General features: G+C 44.2%; 3 protein-coding genes across 3 annotated transcripts; 2 read left to right on the forward strand and 1 right to left on the reverse strand.

Annotated features, from left to right (window-relative positions):
• Positions 1–436: 436 nt before the first annotated feature.
• On the forward strand, positions 437–3,667 carry dynlrb1 (dynein, light chain, roadblock-type 1). The gene is made up of 4 exons (XM_026166538.1): positions 437–571; positions 867–942; positions 2,478–2,645; positions 3,384–3,667. Exons 1-4 carry the CDS (start codon positions 569–571, stop codon positions 3,425–3,427), a joined length of 291 nt encoding a protein of 96 aa, XP_026022323.1. The 5' UTR covers positions 437–568; the 3' UTR covers positions 3,428–3,667.
• A 2,210-nt stretch (positions 3,668–5,877) lies between these two features.
• map1lc3a (microtubule-associated protein 1 light chain 3 alpha) lies at positions 5,878–13,688 on the forward strand. The gene is made up of 4 exons (XM_026166537.1): positions 5,878–6,080; positions 9,075–9,130; positions 10,015–10,121; positions 12,125–13,688. The coding sequence occupies exons 1-4, from the start codon at positions 6,041–6,043 to the stop codon at positions 12,288–12,290; spliced, it is 369 nt and encodes a 122-aa protein (XP_026022322.1). The 5' UTR covers positions 5,878–6,040; the 3' UTR covers positions 12,291–13,688.
• A 4,230-nt stretch (positions 13,689–17,918) lies between these two features.
• eif6 (eukaryotic translation initiation factor 6) lies at positions 17,919–22,828 on the reverse strand. Its single transcript, XM_026166539.1, has 7 exons — positions 22,721–22,828; positions 22,324–22,473; positions 21,388–21,473; positions 21,067–21,242; positions 18,941–19,117; positions 18,676–18,860; positions 17,919–18,483 (listed from the first exon to the last, which is right to left on the reverse strand). The coding sequence occupies exons 2-7, from the start codon at positions 22,428–22,430 to the stop codon at positions 18,474–18,476; spliced, it is 741 nt and encodes a 246-aa protein (XP_026022324.1). The 5' UTR covers positions 22,431–22,473; positions 22,721–22,828; the 3' UTR covers positions 17,919–18,473.
• Positions 22,829–23,533: the final 705 nt, after the last annotated feature.

Genomic DNA, 23,533 nt, shown 5'->3' on the forward strand with positions numbered 1-23,533 from the left:
GTACGGTAACAATTATTTAATTAATTAGAAATAAATCAGTAACATGTCTCTCACACGGGACATTTCTGCACTGCGAATGCGTTTAGTTTCGTTAGTTTATTATCACAGTTATTCTGTTGTTTTATTGTATTATGATTTTGAATTAGAGGCTTTATCTTGTCTGTATTTCTTAACCAGAGTCATCAGAACCGCGTGACTTTACGGTTTTATCTAACCTGGGATGCCCCGGTACTTTGAAATCACATGCTATGTTTTTAACCGAAGTGACTAAACAGTGTGATTTTTTTATGGTATCGATGCAGACCGTCCCACTTTTTTAATGTTATTTTTTTATATGACAAAGAAAAACAAGGGCTTAAAAATGGAATTTATCGAGGCGAAATGGAATAAAAGAGCCCGTGAAAAATATAGTTGAGAAATCCGACTCTTCGGTTTGGACAGTAAACGTAGCAGTTGCCCCGGAGGTTCTTCTTCTTCGCTTGCCGTCAACAAAACCGGAGTGCTGCCTGCTAGTTTGCAGAGCTTTGAGAGGGTTTTTTGGCACGAATTTCTCCACAAAAAAACGAAAATGGTAGGATAAGAGGACAGTTTGACAAGTATCTGGTGAAACTGTTCACATATTTGGCCATCATACTGTAATTTATCAGTTTTACAGGACAGAATTTAATAAATTGCTAACTGAAGCTAGCTTGCTTTTGCTAGTCGGGCGTTGTCGGTTTATTTTTAACCGTTTCTCCCTTTGTGTTACCTTTAAACGCGCTCGCTGGGAGATTATTTTAATTCTGTGTTTGTTGCGGTGTTAAACGATTTAAATCCGTTTATCAGCTCACATGAAATGACTAATCACTGTTGTCTCCGTCCCTCAGGCTGAAGTAGAAGAAACCCTGAAGAGGATTCAGGGCCAGAAAGGGGTTCAGGGAATCATCGTCGCCAATTCAGAGGGTGAGACGACAATGATGTCATTTCATCCCCTCTTTTAAAGACCTTTCCGCTCTTTGCGTGTTTCTTATTGTGACTGCCACCGTGTGTTTAGCAACTATAAGTCCTCCGGGGTCTGATCCAGAACTCAGGTTTAATAAACTCCGGGTTTGTTAAAACTGAGGCAAACTTTAGGTCTCTATCGGGAAAAATAAAACCTAACTTAAATTTATAGTCGGTTACCATGATAAGACACTGTGACCCTTCCCTAATCGGTTACCATGGTAACAGACCGTGTGACCCTGTCCTAACCTGCTCCCTGCACGTGTTATCTCTGGCTCCTCCCCTCCCGTTACACCTGAAACAGCCGACTGACCCTGGATCGATCCAAATATTGATATATCGGTACCAGTGTCAGTATCAGATCGTGATACTTAGTTTCAGAGTGCTTCCTCAGAAAGTAGACATCCCTTTACAAACAGGGTCCTCCTGCTCCTCCTCTTCCTCCTCCTCTCTGTCTCATTGTGTTTTGTTGTTGTGCCGTCACATGACCCGTTTGTGCTGAGCAAACACATGTAGGCTGTAGAGATAAAAAGGAGCAATCTCACTGCCGTGTGTGGGAAGCAGATTCATGATCAGTTTATACAAACCCAAGAAAACAGAAGTGAACAGTGAAAGAAACAAAGTGAGGAGGAGGAAACTCCCTCACAGACCGAGACCCCCAGCATGGAGACAGAGGCCACTGGCAGAGACCTTTCTGGGACTGATTTTATCACACTGATGAGTAAAAGACTCAATTCAAACATTTAAATAATGTTCTCAGCACCTTGAAACATGGTGCACTGCTCTGTCCTGAATAAACTGCCTTCATATGTTAAAAGCAGCACAACCTAAAGTATGTTGATAATAACATCACAATGTCTGCAGACACTACAGTAATCATCACATAGAGTGCAAAATAAACCCGAGAAGCATCCTTAGTGCTGCAGCAGCATTCACTCATCTTCACGAATACTAAAAATAAACCTTCCACATATTGATTATTGTTTCACTACCTGATCAATAACAAGTTAAACAACATTTAGTTTATAAGGAAAACATAATTGTCATTCGTGGAAAACAATCCTTCGAGCTGTGACAATCCCATAAAAACCAGGAATGCTTGTTTCATACATGAACTTTCACATGCACGTTTTTCACTCTGTGAAATGACGTTATTATTGATGATGTGTTTGTTTTTGTCTGCTGGTTTTTATTCACCCCTGTTCCTTTAATTTACCACACTTACATTTTCCTTGGTACATAATAAAGCTGGAATCCCATCAAATTATGAATTTAAATACTTTACCTGTAACTTGACAGGACAAAATGTTACCGAAGACAAAAGTATTTTCCTTCTTCGTCCCATTTTTAATAAAAAAAATTTTTTTTTTTTGAGTAATTGAGATCTATTTTACTGTCACGCTTCAGTTTCAGCAGCAGAGAACCAGTAAAGTAAGGTGTGATGTGGTTACTGGGTCCACGTGTGAATGTCCATCTCATAAATGTTTTCCCTTCAGGAATCCCCATCAAGTCGACTCTGGACAACTCGAGCACGGTGCAGTACGCCGGGCTGATCCACCAGCTGGTGATGAAGGCCAGGAGCACCATCCGAGACATCGACCCCCAGAACGACCTCACCTTCATGCGCGTGCGCTCCAAGAAGAACGAGATCATGATCGCTCCAGGTGAGAGCATCTGCTGGGAATTACTGCTAAATGAATTCCATTCACCAAAAATGAAACGCTGTTATTCCAGTTAACCTGACTTATAAATGCTTCAAAAGGCTCAAACACGCTCCCATTAGCTGAGCTGAAGCCTAGCAGACAGCCACCATCTACCTGTCTGTCAAAGAGGCCACAGCCCTAATTTTGAGTCTTACTGGTGTCCAAATGGAAGTGTTATAAGAAAAATTCAGCCCCCGTTCAGCTGTTATAATCCACAGTTATCCATAGAAGTGGTTTTCGTATCGGGATGACTCAATGCTGGAGCCTCTGGTGGACGTGAGCTGCAATTTGTGGCTCTTCAGTGTCGGTTTCATCTTTCAGCCCTGCAGTCGCTGCTTTTGGGAAACAAGTTTCCTCCTCTGGGGGAAAGTCGGGCATTCAAATGATGCCTTTTATCTGTTTACATAACTTTCCATAAGAATTGTGTTTTGCCACCTGCCATGTGAACCAGAAATGGGCAGGATTTTTTTCTAAACTTCTCAAGTCCAGAGAGGTCGGCATCTGGCCGTGAAGATTATTTTACAGCTGCAGCAGCAGTTTAGTAAAACTCGAGATCAGCTGTTTTTATTAAAACTCTACATTTTAAAATATTAAAATGCCCATTATTCAGATTATTTCCTGGCTAAAAAGGCTGGATGTGAACATTTAAGATGCTTTTGTTCCTGAAGTCGTTTAATTTTTTTGCCCTTTTCTTAACAGATAAAGACTTTTTCCTCATCGTCATCCAGAATCCATCAGATTGAAGATGAAGGAGCTGACGTCTGGCTGTTCGCTCACTTTATCACTCTCATCTAAACGGCCCAGTTTTTCTTTTTCTTTTTTTTCATTAAATCAAAATTTGTGTTTAGCAGAAGCTTTTTCATGGGAAGTAAGGTTGTAAGGTCAGGATGTGTGATCCCGAGGACGGTCAGTCGGCCTGCAGAGGATTTTTGGGTTGTGTGTTTTTTCCATGTTTTAGCATTCCAGCTCCTCTGTGTGTGTGTGTGTGTGTGTGTGTGTGTGTGTGTGTGTGTGTGTGTGTGTGTGTGTGTGTGTGTGTGTGTGTGTTTACGTGCACGCGCGTCTCATGTCACCGTTTATTTCATGTGTAGCAAGCAGCCAGACGTGCACGCCAATACACGAGTAACCAGTGAAGTCGCAGACACATGACTGGAGCAGAGCACGCTGGTCTGCAGGTCCAGTATACGAGGCAGAACGAAGGACGTGCTTTGTTTTATTTAGCTCACCTTAAAGGAAAACTGCAGATTGTTATTTATTGTTTTGATGGTTAAAATGTTAAGGAGCAGTATTTCACCTGTGAGCAGAGAGCGACACTACAAACACGTCCCTGCTCTTGCGTCAAGTTTGTTCATTTGTAACAATTAAGAAATACAACAATTGAAAACTGTCCTGTGTCTTTGTCTCGTTACTGGTTTTTGGGTTGTTGTTTTTTTCTTGTTCAATAAGAGACTCGTGCATCTATCATCAGCTAAGAGTGCTTCATTTGAGTGTTTTGGTAAAAAGGAGGAAGCAGATAAAACTACTTGAAATATCATCCAGTTGCTTGGTTACACATTCAGGAGACAAAAAGAGGTCGACGTGTCACCTCAAGGAAAAACATCCAAAAACAACCCAGCAGAAAAGCAGCAGCTGAATGATGCTTGGTGTTAGGGTTACAATGTAGGAGGGACACTAATTTTGAATCATTATTGAAAATAACAGGACATGAGTGCATGTGTAGAGTCAGCAATTACATCTGGTTTAAAAATGCTTCGATGTGCCTCAAAACAAGAGTTTAAAAAAAGCTTTTTTCAACCTCTGGAAGTTAAAAGTCTGCTGCTGTTGTTCTGCCAAAGATTTGATTTCAGGACTCTGAGGCCGTGTTTCAGTCTTCATGTCTGACAGATCACTGCAGAGAAGAACTGCAGAGTCAGCTGGTAGGTTTCAGCTGATGCGTTTGCTAAAAGCAATCATTTTCACATTTCACAGTCCTTTCATTTTTTTGTGCATCGCTTTAAAATCATCCTCAGCTACAAGATTCGTTTCTTACACACTGCTTTGTACACAGTACAAAGTAAAATATTTGCGTCTAAAATATAACGGAAGAAAAGTCAAAAGCAACATAATAGAAATATTTTGACTTCAACCATGACCTCAGTTCCAGAAAATCTGGGAAACTGTAAAATCCAATGATTTGCAGATCTAACAAACCCATTTTTTCTGTACAATAGAAGATAGAAAACATGTCATATGGTTTAACTGAAAAAATGTTCCGAGCCTTGTTCCTCACACACAAAGATTTCTCCAGATTCTCAGAATCTTTCAGTGATATCATGTATTCTAGATGAGGAGATATTCAGTGTTTTCAAATGTTACATCAGGAGCAACATTCTGAAAATGTTCCACGTTTTTATGATGCAGTTTCTGTTGCAGGTAAACCTCTGCCTCCCTAAATGCTGTTTTATACCCAAACATATTACTGATCTATTGCCAGTGACTCACAGACATGCTAAATGTTCCTCCAGCTGTGTTTTTAGTACCGCTCACTTTCCCAGCCTTTCATTGCTCATCTCCCATGGACGAATAAAGTACGAGTTTATGAGATCTGCAAATGATTGCATTCTTTATTTCAAATTTACGTTTTATTCAATTTTATTTTATTGTTTAATTGGGGTTTTATATTCTAACTTTTAAAACTTTAGTAAAATACTCGAGTTACGTTCCACTACAGCACATATCTCGTTAATTCTCTTTATAAACAGTCATCAAAGGAACAAAGTATAAACAAAGTAAAAAACATCCAAAAATAACAGCGAGTGAACACAAAATAGTCATAATCACAACGAGATGAGGATCATCATAGATGGAGAATAATGGATAAAATCAACACAGCTGATGAAAAGTATATGAAAATGTCAATGAACACAAACAAAACCATCAGAGATCACTGAGACACCCCATCCCCCCACCTCCTCTAAAACAAACCTAGGAACGCCCCTGCTGAAGCAAAACACAGCCTGACATTACAGCTGATTCACGAACCTTTCGTCATTTCCTCTCAGTACAAAATGAAAACACTGCTGTGTCGCGTTAAACTCTAAACCACCGTGTGAATCACGGGCTGGTTTGTATAACTAGTTAAACTTTGCACTTCTGTTAACGTGAATGCAAAGCTGCTCTCTGGGTTCAGGGATCGATGCACGGCCCCTTTAAATGCAGCGGGTGACGTCAGAGGCTCGGTTTACTGTCTTTGTTTGTCCGGAGCTGTTTTGGCTTCAGACGAACCAGAGACTCGAACCGAAGAGACGGACCTGCGCTGTTGGCTGTAACTACTGCGTTATTCATTTGTGTATAACTGTTTAATAACCCGGACCGAGATGCCGTCCGACAGACCCTTCAAACAAAGGAGGACATTTGGTAAGAAAGCCCCGGGAAAGGTGTTATTTAGCTGGCTTAAGTGCCTGCAAACAGCCGCTGAGCTGCTAGCCCGTTAGCCGCCTAGCTCAGCTCTTTGTATTTAAAGTGCAGTGAAAGGGTGTCGGTGCTGTGTTACTGTAGCTGCTACAAGTGTCCGGGAGCTAGGGTGGATAGGCTAACAGAGTATTTCTTTACTCGCGAATCAAAGGTGAAAATCCCGTTTTTACTGTGTGAGGCAGCAGCCTCCGGGCCGAGAGGTGTTAAAGGGCCATCTGGGTCACTGTCCGGCTAGCTCGCAGCCAGCTAGGCCTCCGTTTACACGGCCGGATCACCTCACTGGTCTGTGTTTGCTGAAAGGAAAAACAACATGTGCTGACACATTATCCCAACACACGTGTTCAGCGATTTATGTTGAAATATGAGGTCGAGAGACAGCCCCCCAGAGCCGGGCAGGGAGGAGCCCGGAGTCCGGCTCGTTGCATAATCTTTCCATTTACAGAGAAGCAGAGATGCAAGAAACGCTGCATTCACCGCCTTCTGCTCTGTGCTTATAACCTGCTTTCAGCCGCTCTCGTAGACCTGTGCGTGCTGTTTGTTTAGCAGCTGTTTGAATTGTGTCACACTGACACACATTACAGAAGTGTTACACAACAGGGGACATGTTTACCACACTTGGAGTTACTATAATACGCTTTCCAGTTCACTTTTATTCATATAGCACCAGTTCATGTTAGGGTAAACACCCCCAGAACCCCAACAATCAGAGGATCTCCTGTGAATTGCACATGGCGACAGTGGGGAGAATGAACACCCATTTAACGGGAAGATACCATTCTCAGGGAGAAGCAGCCATCTGCCTCCACCTTTTGATGGAAGGCAAAGCAAACCACAGAAGAGAGAACAGCCAGTCGTCTGTTCATTGCAGCAGATACAATAATGTTTTCAAAAAAGTCACTCAGCAAATATTTAAACGCGTCATTAAAGAGTCGCTCTCGGACGACTAAGATTTCAGTGTAAACATTACTGAAGACGGGCGTCGCGACTGCAGCATCATAAATCCTGTTATGAAGCCCTGAGCTGAGCATTTGCCCCGTCGCTATCTTGTTTGGATTGAGCCTATCAACAGGAAAGAGTTTACTGAGGTCACAGCAAGGGAGCAGGCCGTTTCCCCATGAACCTCTGCAAATCTGCGACCAGATGAGTCGCCCTCTGCTAGCCATTAAGAAAAGGATGTATCATTATTTCAGCATCCTCTTCCTGAAATTTGATGGTAGACGAAGAAAGAAGAAGATGTGATTAATAAAGACAGACTTCAGCCTTGGTTTGTATTCAGTTGCCGACACAGCTGGAAGCACAACGGCTGAGTAATTATTCCTGTTGTGCCGCTGCCTGGGGTGCATGGTAGTTGGTGCATTGTAATGCAAATTCTCTGTGGACGAGTCTTCACGATCACAAAAAATCAACTATCACCGTCTGATACCAAAATTTTTTGCACTTGTGTCCTCGTGGACGTGAAAAGTATAGTCGAGGCTGATCGTTCGGGGTCACCTGATCCAGCCCTAACTTCATAAAACTGATCAGAAAGGAAAATGTGAAGCCTGATCTTAGAGGTGGGAGGTGTGACTCTCTCCAGGAGCCAAGTGAGTACGAATATTTACATTCAAACTAAAGACAGGTGATCTTGCAGAACCTGGAGCAAGACTGTAGCTGGCTTCCAATAAACACCCAATAAACAAAGGAGCCATTCACACTCAGCTGCTGCTGCTCTGAGCCACCTGAGCTTTGAACCCGGCCGGTATTTGAAAAAGGAAAAGCAGTTTTTCTGAAATAGGCCAGTAGGAGGTTCAGAGAGGGCAACATGCTGTAAAATTAGATAGTGAGGCAGTAAAAAAAGAAAAAAACATTGCAAAGCTTGAAATGGGTACTGAAAGGAAAGCCTGTGGGCATTAAAGGAGACGTTTAACATAATAATAATATGCAAAGCTGTGAAGAGATGCAAACACCAGAGCTCTGCCTTGAAAATAAAAGAGACTTAATGTGAAAGAAGAAGCCAAAGAGACTGATGCTAATTAACCACGTGGTTAAACAGATCCTCTCTGACTACACCTAGTTTACTCTCATGTCATTTTTTTTTCATCACTTTAAGAAGCTTTAAGTGGTCTTTACCTGAAAACCGACTAAAATGATCTTTCAGTCGCTGGTTCGTTGTCTCCCAGTTGACAACCGTGTTGTTCACTGACTAATTGTTGCAGCTGTGTGGGGGAATGGCTCTCTGCACTGCACTAAACAGCTCTGTGATCTCTGAATGCATTCACACATCACACTAGAAATGAAACGTTACAATATGGCGAGGAAGCAGGAGGTTAGAGTACACAACAGGGATGCAGCGAGGACACAAACTTGTAGCCTTGTAGAGCTGCGGTTCCATTTTTCCCTCATCTGGAACGCAACATTTGTCACGTCTTGTGGATTTTCTGACAAAACACAAACTCAGTCTCCATCTGGAGAGGAGAGAACTTTAAATAATACAGATAATGAAAATATCCAGTGTTTTCCACAAAGTCACATTCTATTAGATAATAAATGAATTCGTGCTTATGTGTGCAGTGCATTCATAAAAGCTCATACTGAGCCAGGAGAATCCTGGAGCACAACAGAGCAGGAACCAGCTGCCCCGCTGATGAACTCACCATCATGGCCACAGTATCCTTGGTGAGCTCAGCGCAGCGGCACATGAAGCAGGTTCTGGTTAAACTGACCCTACAGAGGTGACGGATGGCTGCCATCACCAGCTGGTAGAGCTGGAGTCTGTCTGATTACAGGACTCGAGGCAACACCCACATGTCCAGCCTCACTGTAGGGAAGCAGACATGAAGTCAGAGTTAGCTGGTTGTTATTGGCTGGACTTTCAAAATAAGAGCGAGGATGGTTCCTGGTTCGACTGAACAAGAAATGAACTTTGTTTTTGTGACCATTTGTGTCTTTTCTCCACAGCTGACCGGTGCAAAGAGGTCCAGCAGATCCGCGAGCAGCACCCCAACAAGATCCCCGTAAGCTGCTTCACACTGAATCACACCACACTTCACTGAGCTTTGTTAGTGGAAATAAAGATGATTCCACTGGGATGAACCGGAGGTTACCGGAGTGCAGGAAGCAGAGGGTGCAGTGTCTGAAAGCAGCGAATCAAACCAGTCTTCACTTCAGAGCAATCGATGTGATGCTTCGGTCCACAGTTGACCTTGTACTAAAAATGTCTTCCAGTCAGAGATTATATTTAAAGATTTAGATCATATTTCCCAGAACAGGTTTTAATCTGAAATCAAGTTTTGTAAATTTTGTCTTTGTGAGCTAAAATTTCAGATGTGACTTTAAATAATTACCTCAAAGTCTTACAGCTCACAGACTCCCTCTGTAGTTACACATTTGTGTGCCGTTATATTTCCATACAGCAGGAAAAAAGCCAGAAAATCAGGTTTCAACCACAGACTGTACATAAAAGATGGACATGATTAACGTCATGTGACCTGTTGTTGAGTCCTATTTCTGAAACTTTAAAGCAGAGTGTTTTCCGTCTTTACTGTCTGCAAGCAAAGTGCAACTGTTGTTTACAAAATGAACATTGTGTTTTCTTTAGACAGACTTGAGGCTAGCAAGCGCGACAAACAGGGGAGTCGCCCTCTGCTGGCCATTAGAAAGAACACGTTAAAATGTCCGACATGCTTAGACTAGAAGAAGTCTGAGGTTCAGTTCAAATACGGTCATGTGTAGTTTTAAAGAACATGGCAGCAGCTAAAATGCTAAAATCAAGCCTACAGAGCAGAACTTAAACCAATCAGAGACTTCATGGTGGCCGTGTGCATCTTTTGTATACAGTCTATGTTTGTAGGGCAGGTTTTGTCTTAGTGACACTCGTCTGTGTGCTTTGTGCCTGCAGGTGATCATTGAACGGTATAAGGGAGAGAAACAGTTACCCGTTTTGGACAAGACCAAGTTCCTGGTACCGGACCACGTCAACATGAGCGAGCTGGTCAAAATCATCAGGTAAGCAGAGCTGCACCAGCATCAGCACTGCAGGTTATTAGCTGCCATGTGTGCAGCTGTCAGTGAGCGTGCATTGTAGTCTGTAGTGTTTAAAATACATTTACTGCAGTTTCAGGTCGGTGGATCTGGCACAGTTCAGTTTGCCTGATGAGGAGGAGAGGCTCATTCTGTTCACAGAATAATGGGCCAATAAATTAAAAAATTTACAGTCCAGCAGTAAAGACATATAATAAACCATAATATATCTGTGGTTTGTGAGGCCACTGGTAATAATTATCATCCAAATGCTGAGGAGGCAGAAATAAGATCTTTTTAATGTCAATCAGCCATAAGAGTGAATTAGCTGTAGGTCCGTCGTGCATCAGTGGATTTACAGATGGTCAGCGTGCTGGAGTTTGTACAAGATGAAAGCGTTGGCCTCTAAAGTGAAGGCTGAGGGTGGAAAATGAAAGAGGAGGGAGGTGAAAAATGATAATGCAGAAGTGTTCCTCGATTCAACATCCTCAGTGTTTAGAAAAAGCTCCGTCAGAGTTTCTGTAATGAAGCAGGGTTCAGTTCAGTGCTCAGCACACGTTTGTCTCAGCCTCGGTGTGAGATCCTGTGATGACTAAAATATCAAGCGTGCAGTGTACTCCACCCAGGACAAGGTCACCAGGATCTCACCCTAGAGCCACAGCTGGGCTTAGCCTAAAGAAGGCTTGGTGCACCCCAGTGGGCCCACCACCCAAGGGGGGCGCTGTAGGGGTTTGGTGCAGCGGGGAGGTCCTCGACGATCTCCTCTGAGACTCTGCTCAGGAAACAACGGCTCTTCATTTCACTGTAATGTTGTGCTGCCCGAAGCCCCGCAGATGACGACAGGTCCAACACAGGAACAGCATATAGCCTGTTAATTTTCAAAATAAGAGTCTGCAGCCTAAAAGCTCTGCTGGTGAAACACTTCATGTGTGATGCGAAGCTGTGCGAAGGACCGAGCAGAACAAAGTCAGAAGTGTCAGATGGGTTCATCAAAGAGCCAGAAGCCACAGATAAGAGATAACAGCTGATTACCTGCAGCTCAGATGTGTGAAGCTGCTCCTGATGCAGACTCAGTATGTGCAGGTTTTTTGATTAAAGAGTCTTGGAAATGATAACCAGCAAGTTTGAGTAATAATTCACTAACTGGAGACTTTTATGGACAAAATAAATCTTAAAAATAATCAGCGGATGAATCGATGGTGAAAGTGATCTGTGGTTCAGCCTTCGGTGAATCGGCTGCTGCTTGTTGATTAAAAGCTCTAAACGAACATAAAAGGATATTAAAATCAATACGCAGAGAGCCGGGCGGCCGATGTAAGACCTTTAGAAAAATGCGCTCGCTCATCCTGGACCTTCTCAGGACTCACGTGATCGACTTCTCAATCAATTCTAAGTGATTTTAGGCGCTCTTTATTTTGAGCCGAGCGGATGGGAGAGGAAGGCGGGGATTAAAGTGTGCGCTTTATGCCCGGCGGCTGTGGTCGTGTCATTCAGAGGCAAGAATGTAGACGTTTTATACGGCGGTGCCTCGTACATCATGTCAGGAACCCAAACTATGAACACAACCTGCTGCTGACCAGGTGGTGTGCTCAGCATCAGTTACCATGGTGATTTAGCCAGGTGAAAGGAGAGCCGCTTTCATGAAACAAATCTCTGACCTCAGCACCGCTCAGCGAGCCATTAACCGCGCTCCGTAGTACGACCCTCTGAACCCTCAGTCTCTATGAAACAGCAGCAGGAGGAGGCGCTGCCACAGCTGGAAAAAACAGTCGAGTGTTGGAAAACCCGCAGAGATCATTTCATCTCCCAGTTTCACTTCTATTCCTGCTGCAGAGGTGAAGCCACACCCACTGGTTACACCTCTGTGACCCACTGCAGGGCTGAAGGATATGTCAGTTGCAGGAGTTCAGATAACTGATCTTATCTCCAGCTTGACCTTAAAAAGTGAAGTGATGGGTGGATAAATTTTCCACTTCTCCCTCCTCCAGGCGCCGACTGCAGCTGAACCCCACGCAGGCCTTCTTCCTGCTGGTCAACCAGCACAGCATGGTGTCGGTGTCTACGTCCATCTCTGAGATCTACGAGCAGGAGAGAGACGAGGACGGCTTCCTCTACATGGTCTACGCCTCGCAGGAGACCTTCGGCCGCTGCTAGGGAGGGAGAGCGGGGACGTCCTCGGGTGCTGTGAGAGAAGAAAGGGCGGACGACCAGAAACTCCGCCTCCAGCAGCGCCTTTTCTCCCCCACCCCCCTCTCTTTCTCTCTGTCGTAGTCGAGCACCTTCTTCACTTTGGTCAGCCAGTAGCTCCGAAACCCAGAGAATATCCTGTGTCTCCTTCAAAAAAAAATCCGATCGGATTTTCCTCCCTTCTTCTGTTGGCCCCCCACAGGCTGAGTTCTCTTATTTTGAAAGGGTGACACAAACCGACTAGTGATAAAGAAGTTTTTAAACGATGTCTCGATGATGCGTGATTGATTAACCGATCGGTTTTTCCTCCGTTACGCTACACACGTATCAAACTTGAAACCAGGCAGGCGGAGGTCAGGGTGTAGCCTGAAGGAGTCAAAGCTGATCAGTGCATCAGCAGATGTGTAAGCTAGAAGATTAGAGTCTGAGAAGTTTCATTTTTTCCTTTTTAAACTCATTTTGAATCTGTTTTTTTGTTGTTTGAAACGTAGTTTCGTTTGTGTTTGTAGCTCCCAGTTTGTTTCCTGTCAGCCGAAGCTCAGCGCGCCGCCGCTGGCCAACCATCGGCTGACAATCGGGCTCAAGATTACTGTGATCCTCATCGAGCTGTTAGCATTCACAGTAATTTTCCATGTGCAATATTTCTCCTGACACTAACGCTGAAAAACACTCGCCGTTCATATCGTCTGTCTTCATTCACGACCCCGTAAGCACAACGGCGCGAGGTCCCGAAGACACTCGGAGTAGGGTGTGTTTGACGGGAGGGACGACACGGCGGGAGGCTGTTATGCTTTTATTTTGACACGCTGAGGCGCTGCGGCGGCGCCTCCTCCCTGTAAGAACACCACGGTAGCATTCACATAATAAATGTATTTAATGTAGGATCTGAATGAGCTTCTTTTGCACATCGATTAATACAAATATATAAAAAAAGACTTGGTGTAGGTTTTTTTAGTAATTGCTGTATAACAACTCTCTTTTTGTATCTGCTCCTCGTTTCCGTCTTTAACAGGAATTCACTGACAAAAAAAGTTCTGCACTACGAACCTGCATGTTTTACTTTCCTTTTTTTTTTATAAATGTTTGTTGATTTTAAGCTCTGGATGTGATTGTATTGTTTCCATTTAGTCCTTTTTGATGTCTCCCAAACCAAAAACTGAAAGTAAGTGAAAATATGTTTGAAACTGAAAAAAAAAAAAGACCCGTGTTCGTTTAAAGGATCGTATAATCGAGCTGTATTACAGAGTGTGTGTTTCTTTAGGCTTTCTGACGTTGTCACTGTACTGAGGGTGTACATAGATGCGTTGCTACAACCTAATTCAAATTATTTGCCAATAAATAAATAAAAAGTTGCCTTTAAAATGATGACTCGGCTTTTTTCTGCTTTGTTGTGTGAAGTCACTTTCAGACGTCTGCTGACTGCGATGGTGTTCAGAGGCAAGACTATAGAAACTGTTTTTGGACACTAAACTGTGGACCTGACTGTAGCAGAATCAGAATCAGAAACTTTATTGTCATTGTCATGAGAACAACGAAATTAAGAATGGTCCCCGATCATTGCATCATCCCTAGCAATATCAAAATATAAATAAAACAATAAAATTCAATAAATAAAATAGAATACTTAAAATACTAATAAGATATAACAGTAAAACATTCACATACATTCCCACACACATGCTTCAGACCGTGCATAGATTAACACAAGAGTGGCGTGATGGACATTTTTTTGTAGTATTCAGATGTGTTATTGCAGTTGGATAACAGCTGTGTTTGAGTCTATTAGTCCTTGCTCTGATTGCCCTGTACCATCTGCCTGAGGGCAACAGTTCGAACAGGGAGTGGCCAGGATGTGAGGTGTCTTTTATGATGTTTTGGGCCTTTTTAAAACAGTGGGCGTTGTGTAGAACTTCCAGTGTGGGGAGAGGGCAGCCAGTGATCTTTTGGGCGGTGTTAATGATCCCTTGGAGTGCTTTCCTCTGAGCCCCTGTGCAGCTAGTGTACCAGATGCATATGCAGTAAGTTAGAACACTCTCAATGGTGGCTCTGTAGAAGGACACCAGCAGTCTCTGTGTGATGTTATTCCTCCTGAGAGCAATAAATGATGAGACGACCCCCCTTCAAAGGTTTGTGCGATAGTTGTGCATCAGTTTCTCAGGTGGGAGAACTCGCCTGCAGGTCCTGGGTTGTCTCCATCGTACTAGATCCAGCGACTGAAGGGTCGACTCGGCTGCGTGCTTTGGATCAGTGTCACCGCTACGTGCAGCTTTCAGGCCGAGGACTGTGGCTCGTCCAGCAGCAGTGTCTGATAACATGCTGCACCTCCCTGCTTTGTTCCAGCCTGTGCTGACTCATCTCAAAGTTCAGTTCTGGTCTCGTCACTTTGGTGCAGAAGTTTGGAGGCTCGTCTTGTGCGGGGGTTGAAACCATCTCGCTGCTTTCGTGCTGTGAAGTCTGTGTTTCACCTGAAGTAGCCTGAGAAGTTTTCTTTGCTTTCTGGCAGAAACATCAGTACTCTGTCGTCTGACTGTGTTTACTCTGACTCTGGTTTGGAATCAGCAGGACTACTCATCCTCCACTCCTTCGTCAGACACTGAACTCTACTTTTTACATCCTTTGTCTGATTTTTACAGTTCACTTCATCTCGTGAAGCTCTGTTCTTGTCTCCTGGCTCAGCAGCCACTGACTATTTACACAGAAGCACCGTTTATAATTAAACCTGTCACAGCTGTGGAAAGTTACCCTTAATAGTCAAGTAATCCTGACACGTCTGACTCCCACCCATCCTCAAGAAAACATCCACAAAGGACAAAAACCATGTTTCACTTCTGTCATTTTAAGTTCCTCAACACCTGTTTCCACCTGCTTTGACTTAATTGTTGGACCATTCCAGAGTCTGGGGACAACAGCAGAGCGACCCTGTGGTATATAATGGAACTGAGGCTTTAAAACACATTTTGTCTATTTTACAGTCAGTCAAAGCAGCTGAGCTCAGACAGGAGAGATGTGCTGTCTTTGCTTTGTACCAGATTTCTAAAAGCCAAAGAAAAGTCCACAAAAGTATCAGGGGTTATTTGTGACAGAAGGGGAAGAACAAGAGTGAAAAGGAAGGTTTAGAAGATGGTGGTGAGACCTGCTGTGATGGTTTGGAGAGGGTGGAGCTGTTCAGAGGAGGTTCGTGGATGTAGTGAAGGAGGACATGCAGAGGGTCAGTGCGATGAATGAGCTGAGACAGGAGGAGGTGGAGGCAGATGAGTCGCTGTGGTGCCCTCCTCACTTCAGAGCCTCCTTTAAAGCGATGTTTACATCTAGAGCAGGGCGATATGACCAAAAATATTTATCACGATATACATTTAAAAATTTGCGATAACGATATAACTGACAATATAATTGACACCAGACAAAATACTTTACAACTCCACAACTTTATTAGTGCAAAAAAAACCCATCAATGTATTTTCACTTAAACAAGCAGCTGTTTTTTAATCTGCATTAAAGTTATATAAAAATGTAACAGTGCAAATTTCTCGCTGACAGTTTAACCAAAAGGCATTTCAGTGGAAACTGGCCGACACATCCTCAGCATAACCATGTATAATATGCACAAAACTTAAAAAGAGGTTATACACACACACACAATACGGTACGTATCACTCCGCCTACGATAGCCGTAATGCTCCGACAATCCATCAAGCGGTGCGGCTTCGTAGCTCAGCAAAGTCGTACTGAAACATTTGACAGATTTTCGAACGCCGTGCACATAAAATCGTTTCCAGGTCAGTAAACACAACCAGAGTTCATACATAAGGCACACGGGATTATAAGGGGCTCTGTCGACTTTCAGAAAAATCAAAGGATTGATTTTAAGTGCGCCGTATTTTCCAAACAATACGGTAATACCGGCCCGCTAGCATGCGCTACCAAAAATAGTGCTTTGTTGTGTATCTGACGGACGAAAGCCAAACCAGTTCCACACCACTGAAGCTGCATCATTTTTACAAACCAGTTTTGGTTCATCCGTTTCATTTTACGAAGCTTACTGGAAAAACGACTTAAACTTGTTGGTTAAATCTTTGACTTTAGTTAAAAAGAAAAAGGCTGCTTTTTTTGTTTCCTTTATGGGAGATTTTGATTTAGTGAGTTAATAACCTGTTAAATTATGTGACCCCATCTTTATATTTTATTTTCACTATGTATGAAAGTTGCTAATATGTAAGAAATATCTGTTCTCTGAATCTGTAATATATGGTGCATTTTGTTTGTATGTTTATATTACTAATAAAAAAATAAAATAAAATAAGTTTCATTTTATGATCCGCTTTCGCTCTTCTCATTCTGCGTCGCCGCAATGTGCGTATGTAAACAAAGGCACTGCGCATGCGCTTTTTACCCATATTCTATCGCGATATTTCATTTTCCCATCGTTGCCCAAAATTACACCGGTATTACCGTGAACGGTATGATATAGCCCAGCCCTATTTACATCTTCCATCGACACAGCTGTGATGTCATGGTGCTCATTAGGACCACTTACGTTTGACTTCAGAGCAGCTTCGGTGAAACACTGACATCGTCAGATGAACTTCAAGAAACCTGACACCTTTAGGAGTGATGCAACAGAATCGTCCGAAACATTTTGTTTGGCTGAAAAAGTGTTTGTAATATTCATCCTCTCACAGATGAGCTGCAGGTACAAACCTCATGAAACCATCTGCACAACAACTAAAGAGACGAGTGGGAAAAACACATCATCTCTAAGTAACAGCAAACTACTGATAATGATAATAAACTGCTCAAGATGTCACCATTAAGCCTGCAGGGGGGGCTCTGTACAGAGGGAAGTTCCCACCCGAGTCAGAATTTGGCCTCATACTGTGAACATTCCCAGAGGCTCAAAAAAGCTGGGAAAAACTAACCTGTCTGCACTTCGAGGTCCTCCCACTCACAGTTTTCATATTATAAAGGGAACGCTGTGCATGGCTTCATTAGAAAGGGTCACCACAGCAGGGGGCTCCATGTTTGATGCAGCAGATTTTTACACCAGATGCTCCTCCTGGGATTGAATCAGGTGAATGTGTGAACCTCTACAAAACAGAAACGTATCATAGAACAACGAGCTGCTCTGAGGGTTCAGGCTGGACAGTCTGCTGCTGCAGGTGTAAACACCTCAGGTCAGAATTCACCGAAACTCCTGAAAACTTTAGAGAAGGAAAGAAAAAAAATCTGCAAACATTGTTGAGAAACCTTCGTGTGTTGTAGTGAGTCCAAGTATTAAAAAAACAGAAGCAATCATTGTGCAGAAATAAAATCTCGCCCTCATTTCCTGTTAGACAATTTTGTCCAAACTGAGGGTGGAGTCCCTCCTGAGGGTCATCAGATTCGTTTTAGAGGGAAAAGCTTCGACTTCTTGGACCTTTGCCCTCTAAAACAATCTTCACTTCCATGCACTCCAGGAGCTGCACATCATCTCCGGCTTCCTACAAACCTCTTATGGAGGTTTTGCAGCTGTGAGGTCAATTATTTATTATTATTATTATTATTATTAATCCTCACTGTGAGTTTTTGAAAGGAGAAACAGAAAAAGCAGCAAACAGATAAAAAGATGATGGGCTTTATTTTTTATACAAGACACACAAGACATTAAGAAACTTCCTCCGTGTCTAGTTTGTCTCGTCACACAGTCTGAGGAAGAACATCCATCTCTGCAGGAGCGTTTCCTGTGTTTGCTAATTACACTGCGCTCTCATCGTTACCGCCAGAAATCATTTCAGAGTAAGTGCACAGAAACACGTCATACAAATGTGTTCTGACTGACTTTAAGAGACTAATCGAGCCGTTCTGTACCTGAAGCATCAGGGTCAATAATCACATCCAGCACAGGTGCACATCGTCACTGTGTAACCACAGGGTTATTATTTCTGCATTATTTCCCTCTCTGCCCGTCCCCGGTCCTGTGAAACCGTTTCAGCTGCCAGGATGTTTTACTCTACCCGGGAAAAGGTGTTGGAAGTACGAAAGGAGAAACAGAAGGAGGCTGTTGGAGTTAAAGGGAGTCGTGTTGTGTGGAAGGAGAAGTTTGAGGTGCAGAAATGAAGTCCGGCGGCAGAGCTTCAGGCAGCAGAGCTCCTCAATGGCAAACGGGAGGCGGGTCTACGCCATGCTGATGGGAAACAGAGCAGAGAGGAGGAAGGTCAGACTACAAGGTTTACACGTCACCTCATTTCCACCTGCGAGCTCCAGAATCAGAGTTACTGTCCCTCAGAGGCAGGAACAGCTGCAGGCAGTGATCCTGCTTCAAGCGCGCAGGACCAGCCCTCGCTGTCGTGTGAGTACAGGTGTGTTTGTGCGTTACCTGTCGATCAGCGAGTCCCTCATGCTGGTGGCGATGGCGGAGGGCTGCGCCGTGTCACCGAGTCTGAACACGCTCTCGATGACCGACAGCTCCGTGCTGGTTGTGTCCAGGCCGCAGAACGCGCTCCAGTCGTTGACCACCATCCCCGCCGCGATGACCTCGCTGCCCCGGTTCACCGTGCCCGCCTGAACAGGAAGCCGGTGACAAAAATTACAATGCGTCTCGTACCGTCGAGTTCACGTGACGGCGTGCGGGCTGCACTCACCACCAGGGGCACCTGCAGCAGCGACGACAGCTCGTCCTGATCTTCTATCGACGTCTTCGGGTGGACGAGGCCTCCCTGGTTGCTGAACGCGCAGTACGAGCCGACGAGGACCTGCTCCGCTATCGTCTGACGGAAAACCTCCACCTTCAGCGTGTCCGCCAGGATCTCCTCTGTCTCCTGGGAACAGAGTGAGTGTCAGCATGAACCCGGGGAAAACCATACTGCTCTCACAGCCACAGATTGTTGTATTCACTTCCACCACACACAAACACGGCGCTGTTCGCTCTCAAGCTTTAATTTAATGTTTGACATAAAACGCTGGCTGTCGTCCTCTTTGGTTTTTTCAATGACCTCAGTGCGCCATTATTGAATCTCTCTCTGTACAAACACACAGTGTGAGCAGCATACAAGCAGCTTTCAGGTGCATTACCTCCACCTTCTGGCAGCTGTAGCACATTACACCCCATCAGGCGGCTAAAAACAAGGCAAACCTGTTTCACACTATCTGATAAATCAGGCCTCTCTTGAGACATTTTTTAGGTCCTGTTATGTACCCTTGTACTTGCGCCTCTGCAACAGGAAGTGGATCACCTCCAGTGTCCAAGTGTTGATTCCTCAACTGATTTTCATTTTTGGGAAGTGGATGAAGTTGCACGGGGACAAATACGGCGAGACGTCAGCGAGGACCGTGACACAGCTCCTGCACTGAGCCGGCTGAGAAAGCACGAGCCAGAGTTTCAGGTCACATGCCTCAGATGTCTCACTCTCACGCTTTATTTACAGCGCAGACGTCCGCCCTCCAGAAACCAAACTACAGGATGTACAGCAGCGGTCCCCAACCTTTGAGCCACAGACAGTTTAATGTCAGACAATATTTTCACGGACCGGCCTTGAAGGTGTCGCGGATAATTACAACAAAACAAAATGATACGACCGAGACAAGAGCTGTGGTATTCTGTAAATATAATAATAAACACTGTGTAACTTTATTAGCAGCGCCCTCCTGAAACGCACCAACAACACTGAGGGTAACATCCTCCTCTCTGCCCCTTAATGCTCTCTGGTCGCTATGGTAACATGTGAATATTTCTTTCAAAATAAGACAACACGGGAAAAGACCCAGGGAAACCGAGTTAACGATAAAAACCCTGAAACCCATAAATCTCACACCTCTCAACTCTCGCGGGTCGGCACCAAACGACTCACAGAGGGGGCGGGGCCCGGGGACCGCTGCTGCAGACCTCAGTAAATGTGACGGTTTCTGACGGTGTCTGAAGCTCTGACAGAGTTCAGACTCTGAGTCAGTCTCCACTCAATTTCACTCAGTGTGGCAGGACACAAAGACCAAACAGCACACAGTGATAACGGCACACTGTCATCTTCAATCGATGATGCAAACCCAGAGGAAAGATAAAAAACGGCGGGTGTCCTCCTGGCCTCCCCCTCCTCCTGGCCTCCCCCTCCTCCTGGCCTCCCCCTCCTCCTGGCCTCCCCCTCCTGCTGGCCTCCCTCCTCAGCTGAAACCTTCCGGTTTGGAAACTTTGGACTCTTTCTTGTGAAATCTGCTCAGAGCCAAACGAGGATCCTCGATATGAAACAGAGGAAGATGCTTGTGCACAGACTGGGCTGTGGGAGGCGGGACTTCCAGCTGCCTGGCTGTTAGCTAAGAACCTCTGACTCAGCTAAATTTCAATAAAGTGTTTTTCTGCTCGACTATTTTGGTCAGGACTGAAATGACGATTGTCCTCCAAGTTGGAAAAATTAGTGAAATTTTAAAAAGAGTTAAATGAATTTATTTAAGCTTTAATTCTAATTGGAAAAATCATTTAGTGAACTAAACCTGCTGCAGTGTGGCAGGTGGTGACCTTTAAGGAAGAGGATGAGCTGAAGAATATTTTGAATACAGTGTCTGTAGAGTAAATGCACAGCCTGAAACATTAAACCGAAACAGCTTGAAAAAAAATATCTGAGTGAACTGAATGAGGTTGTTAGAAGCTTCACAGGCGAGTACAGAAGAGTTTCATATTTTACTTCACTAATTTAAGTAAAACGTGAATTATTCCAGCCAAACAAAACGATGTAACCCTCAGAACAGCCGAGGGATGGGGCGCGTTTGATTGTCTCACCCTGTCAAGGTCGGGATGGACCAGCGCGACGTAGTCATTGCAGGCGATGACGTTACCAAGCGCGGACAGCCTCTCCTCGACTCTCTGGATCCTCACGGTGTCTGGGAGGCAGTTTCTGATGTGCTGCAGCTCCTGGTCTGTCGTGTTGTTGGGAACCAGGAGGCCGTGACGATTTCCTGAACAAACGGGAACGAGTCGAGTGAGTCTGACTGCAGCGGTCCGAGCACAGAGGAGTGCGACGGCCATGTTTAAAGATGAAGGCAGGCAGTGGTGTGTTGTGAAGGATGCATACACTGCACACATTTATCCAGCTTTACTCACCCACACACATCCTCCCGATGATGCGACAGCCTGCTATGGAAGCGTGAACCACTGGGATGGTTTCTGACAGCTCCCCTTCAAACACACTGAACACACAACATCAGATTACTTCCAACAGACGAGGAAAATATACGTCAACAAGAACCAAGTGAAACACTGATATCAGTGATCACCATCAGTAGCCACGAGGCTTCCACTTTGTTGGACTTTCATCTCTGCTTTTTGCAGATGCTGTGGCTCTGTTGGTGGCCTCCAGCTCACACTGGAGCGTTAGCTGCAGAGTCTGAAGCAACAGAAATGAGAATCAGCACCTCCAAGTCTGAAGCCACAGTCCTCAGCAAGAAAAGGGCGGAGTGCCCATTCCGGGAAGGAGTTACTGCCCCAACTGGAGGAGCTTAAATATTTCAGGGTCTTCACAAGTGAGAGGAGGGGGGAGTGGGAGATGACAGATGGACTGACGCAGCGTTAGCAGCGACGTGGATGCTGTACCGGTCTGTTCTGGTGAACAGAGACCTGAGTGTGAAAGTGAAGCTGTTGAATTGGTGGCAGATCTACACCTCCACCCTCACCTACAGGTTCTGGGTAGTGACTGAAAGAATCACACTGTCACACGGTCAGGGACTCGGAGTAGAGCCGCTGTTCCTCCTCATTGAAAGGAGCCAGGTGAGGCGTTCTACAGGGAGGAGGCCTGGGGGCGGAGCCAGGGAACGCCTAGGTGTTTACCAAAGTGGTGATGGATGGAGATTATTAAGTTTATTATTATAACACAGCTGACTGAGACCGGATCACCTGGACTGACTCCGGTAGCAGGAAACACAGCTCGTTATATAAAGGCTGAGGAATGTGACGCACCTTGATGACATCTGGCTGTAACTTTGGGTCCCAACTTCACCTCAAAGTTATCAAAGTGTGGTGCTTGTTCAAAGGTGAACTCACCTGTAGAAGTTCTCGGAGCCGCCGATGGCCACCAGGCAGTACGTGTTGGTCAGTTTGGCGAAGCAGCCGATCTCGTTGTTTTTCTCAAAGGCGGCTCTCACAGCCATGATGAAGACGGAGGAAGAGGTGGATGATTTACCTGTGAAACACCTGAAAACCAGCAGTGACGGTTTATAGCCCGAAGTCACACCTGTCTGTCTGTTTACCTGGATATTTACGAGCGCTGACAACCAGCTAACTGGCTAACTAACCGGCTACTTTCCCTCAGGTTAGCTTTCAGACCGGAAACGGTCTCATTAAAACGTTTTTAAAATCACTGGACACCCTAAACGTCACACGCCGTGACGTCAGTTCTTCAATAACTTGGTAAAATTTACGTGAAAAGAGGAGAAATCACCTGAAACAGACTCGTGGCCTCCAAACATGCGATGTGGTGCCGTGCCTCAACCCCACGTGTTCACTTCCGCTTCGGGGTTAACGTGGTGACGTAAGACGTAACACATGTGTTTTTTTTTTTTCACTTTTAAAACAAACAGCGGTTCCCTCTTTAAAAATCTTAATATATCTTTGTTTTTATTTACTGTTAAGCTGGATTCAAATATTTTTTTATTGTTTCGTTTTAATTTTTTTATTTTATGTCTCATTCATAAAGTCCGTCCAAAAACACTGACGTGTCTCTTTTCGTTCCCGAACGTCCACAAACTGCTGTTTGTTAATAATAAACACAATAAATTATTTATTTTTTTTATTCATTGTTTTTGAAAGTGACGATTCATTTTATTATGGTCCCAATGCAAAGCATGAAATTATCTGTTGCTTTATAAATATTGCTAGTTTCTGACCTTTGACCCTAGTTTGACTTTTACCCATTACTTTTAGAATAGAACAGAATAGAATAGCTTTCATTGTCACTGTTACAAGAACAATGAAAGGCTGTTTGGCATTTCTCTATGTGTGGGAAGTACACAATAGCGTAAGTATTTACACAATCACAGACAAATTTACATTTACACAAGAAAGATATGGACAAGTTATACATACACCTGCAAACATACACGCACATACATACATATGTATATATACATGTATGCATGCGTACATACATACACACACATATTTCCGCATACACGCATACATATATATACATACACATACATGCCATCATTCGTTAAATACATTAAATAAAGTCCTGAGAAGTTTTAGTCGTGTA

The sequence above is a fragment of the Astatotilapia calliptera genome, chromosome 5, assembly GCF_900246225.1.
Source record: "Astatotilapia calliptera chromosome 5, fAstCal1.2, whole genome shotgun sequence".
Lineage (NCBI taxonomy): Eukaryota > Metazoa > Chordata > Actinopteri > Cichliformes > Cichlidae > Astatotilapia > Astatotilapia calliptera.

What these genes read in the sequence shown, in the direction of transcription:
- dynlrb1 (XM_026166538.1), top strand. An exon ending in CATCGTCGCCAATTCAGAGG is followed by an intron (nt 943 to 2,477) that starts GTGAGACGACAA and finishes TTTTCCCTTCAG; the next exon opens with GAATCCCCATCAAGTCGACT. An exon ending in CGAGATCATGATCGCTCCAG is followed by an intron (nt 2,646 to 3,383) that starts GTGAGAGCATCT and finishes TTTTCTTAACAG; the next exon opens with ATAAAGACTTTTTCCTCATC.
- map1lc3a (XM_026166537.1), top strand. Translation starts at nt 6,041, where the DNA reads ATGCCGTCCGACAGACCCTTCAAACAAAGGAGGACATTTG. An exon ending in CAAACAAAGGAGGACATTTG is followed by an intron (nt 6,081 to 9,074) that starts GTAAGAAAGCCC and finishes TTTTCTCCACAG; the next exon opens with CTGACCGGTGCAAAGAGGTC. An exon ending in GAGCTGGTCAAAATCATCAG is followed by an intron (nt 10,122 to 12,124) that starts GTAAGCAGAGCT and finishes TCCCTCCTCCAG; the next exon opens with GCGCCGACTGCAGCTGAACC.
- eif6 (XM_026166539.1), bottom strand. Translation starts at nt 22,430, where the DNA reads ATGGCTGTGAGAGCCGCCTTTGAGAAAAACAACGAGATCGGCTGCTTC. An exon ending in GGCTCCGAGAACTTCTACAG is followed by an intron (nt 21,474 to 22,323) that starts GTGAGTTCACCT and finishes TTGTGTGTTCAG; the next exon opens with TGTGTTTGAAGGGGAGCTGT. An exon ending in TGCTGCAGGTGCCCCTGGTG is followed by an intron (nt 18,861 to 18,940) that starts GTGAGTGCAGCC and finishes CTTCCTGTTCAG; the next exon opens with GCGGGCACGGTGAACCGGGG.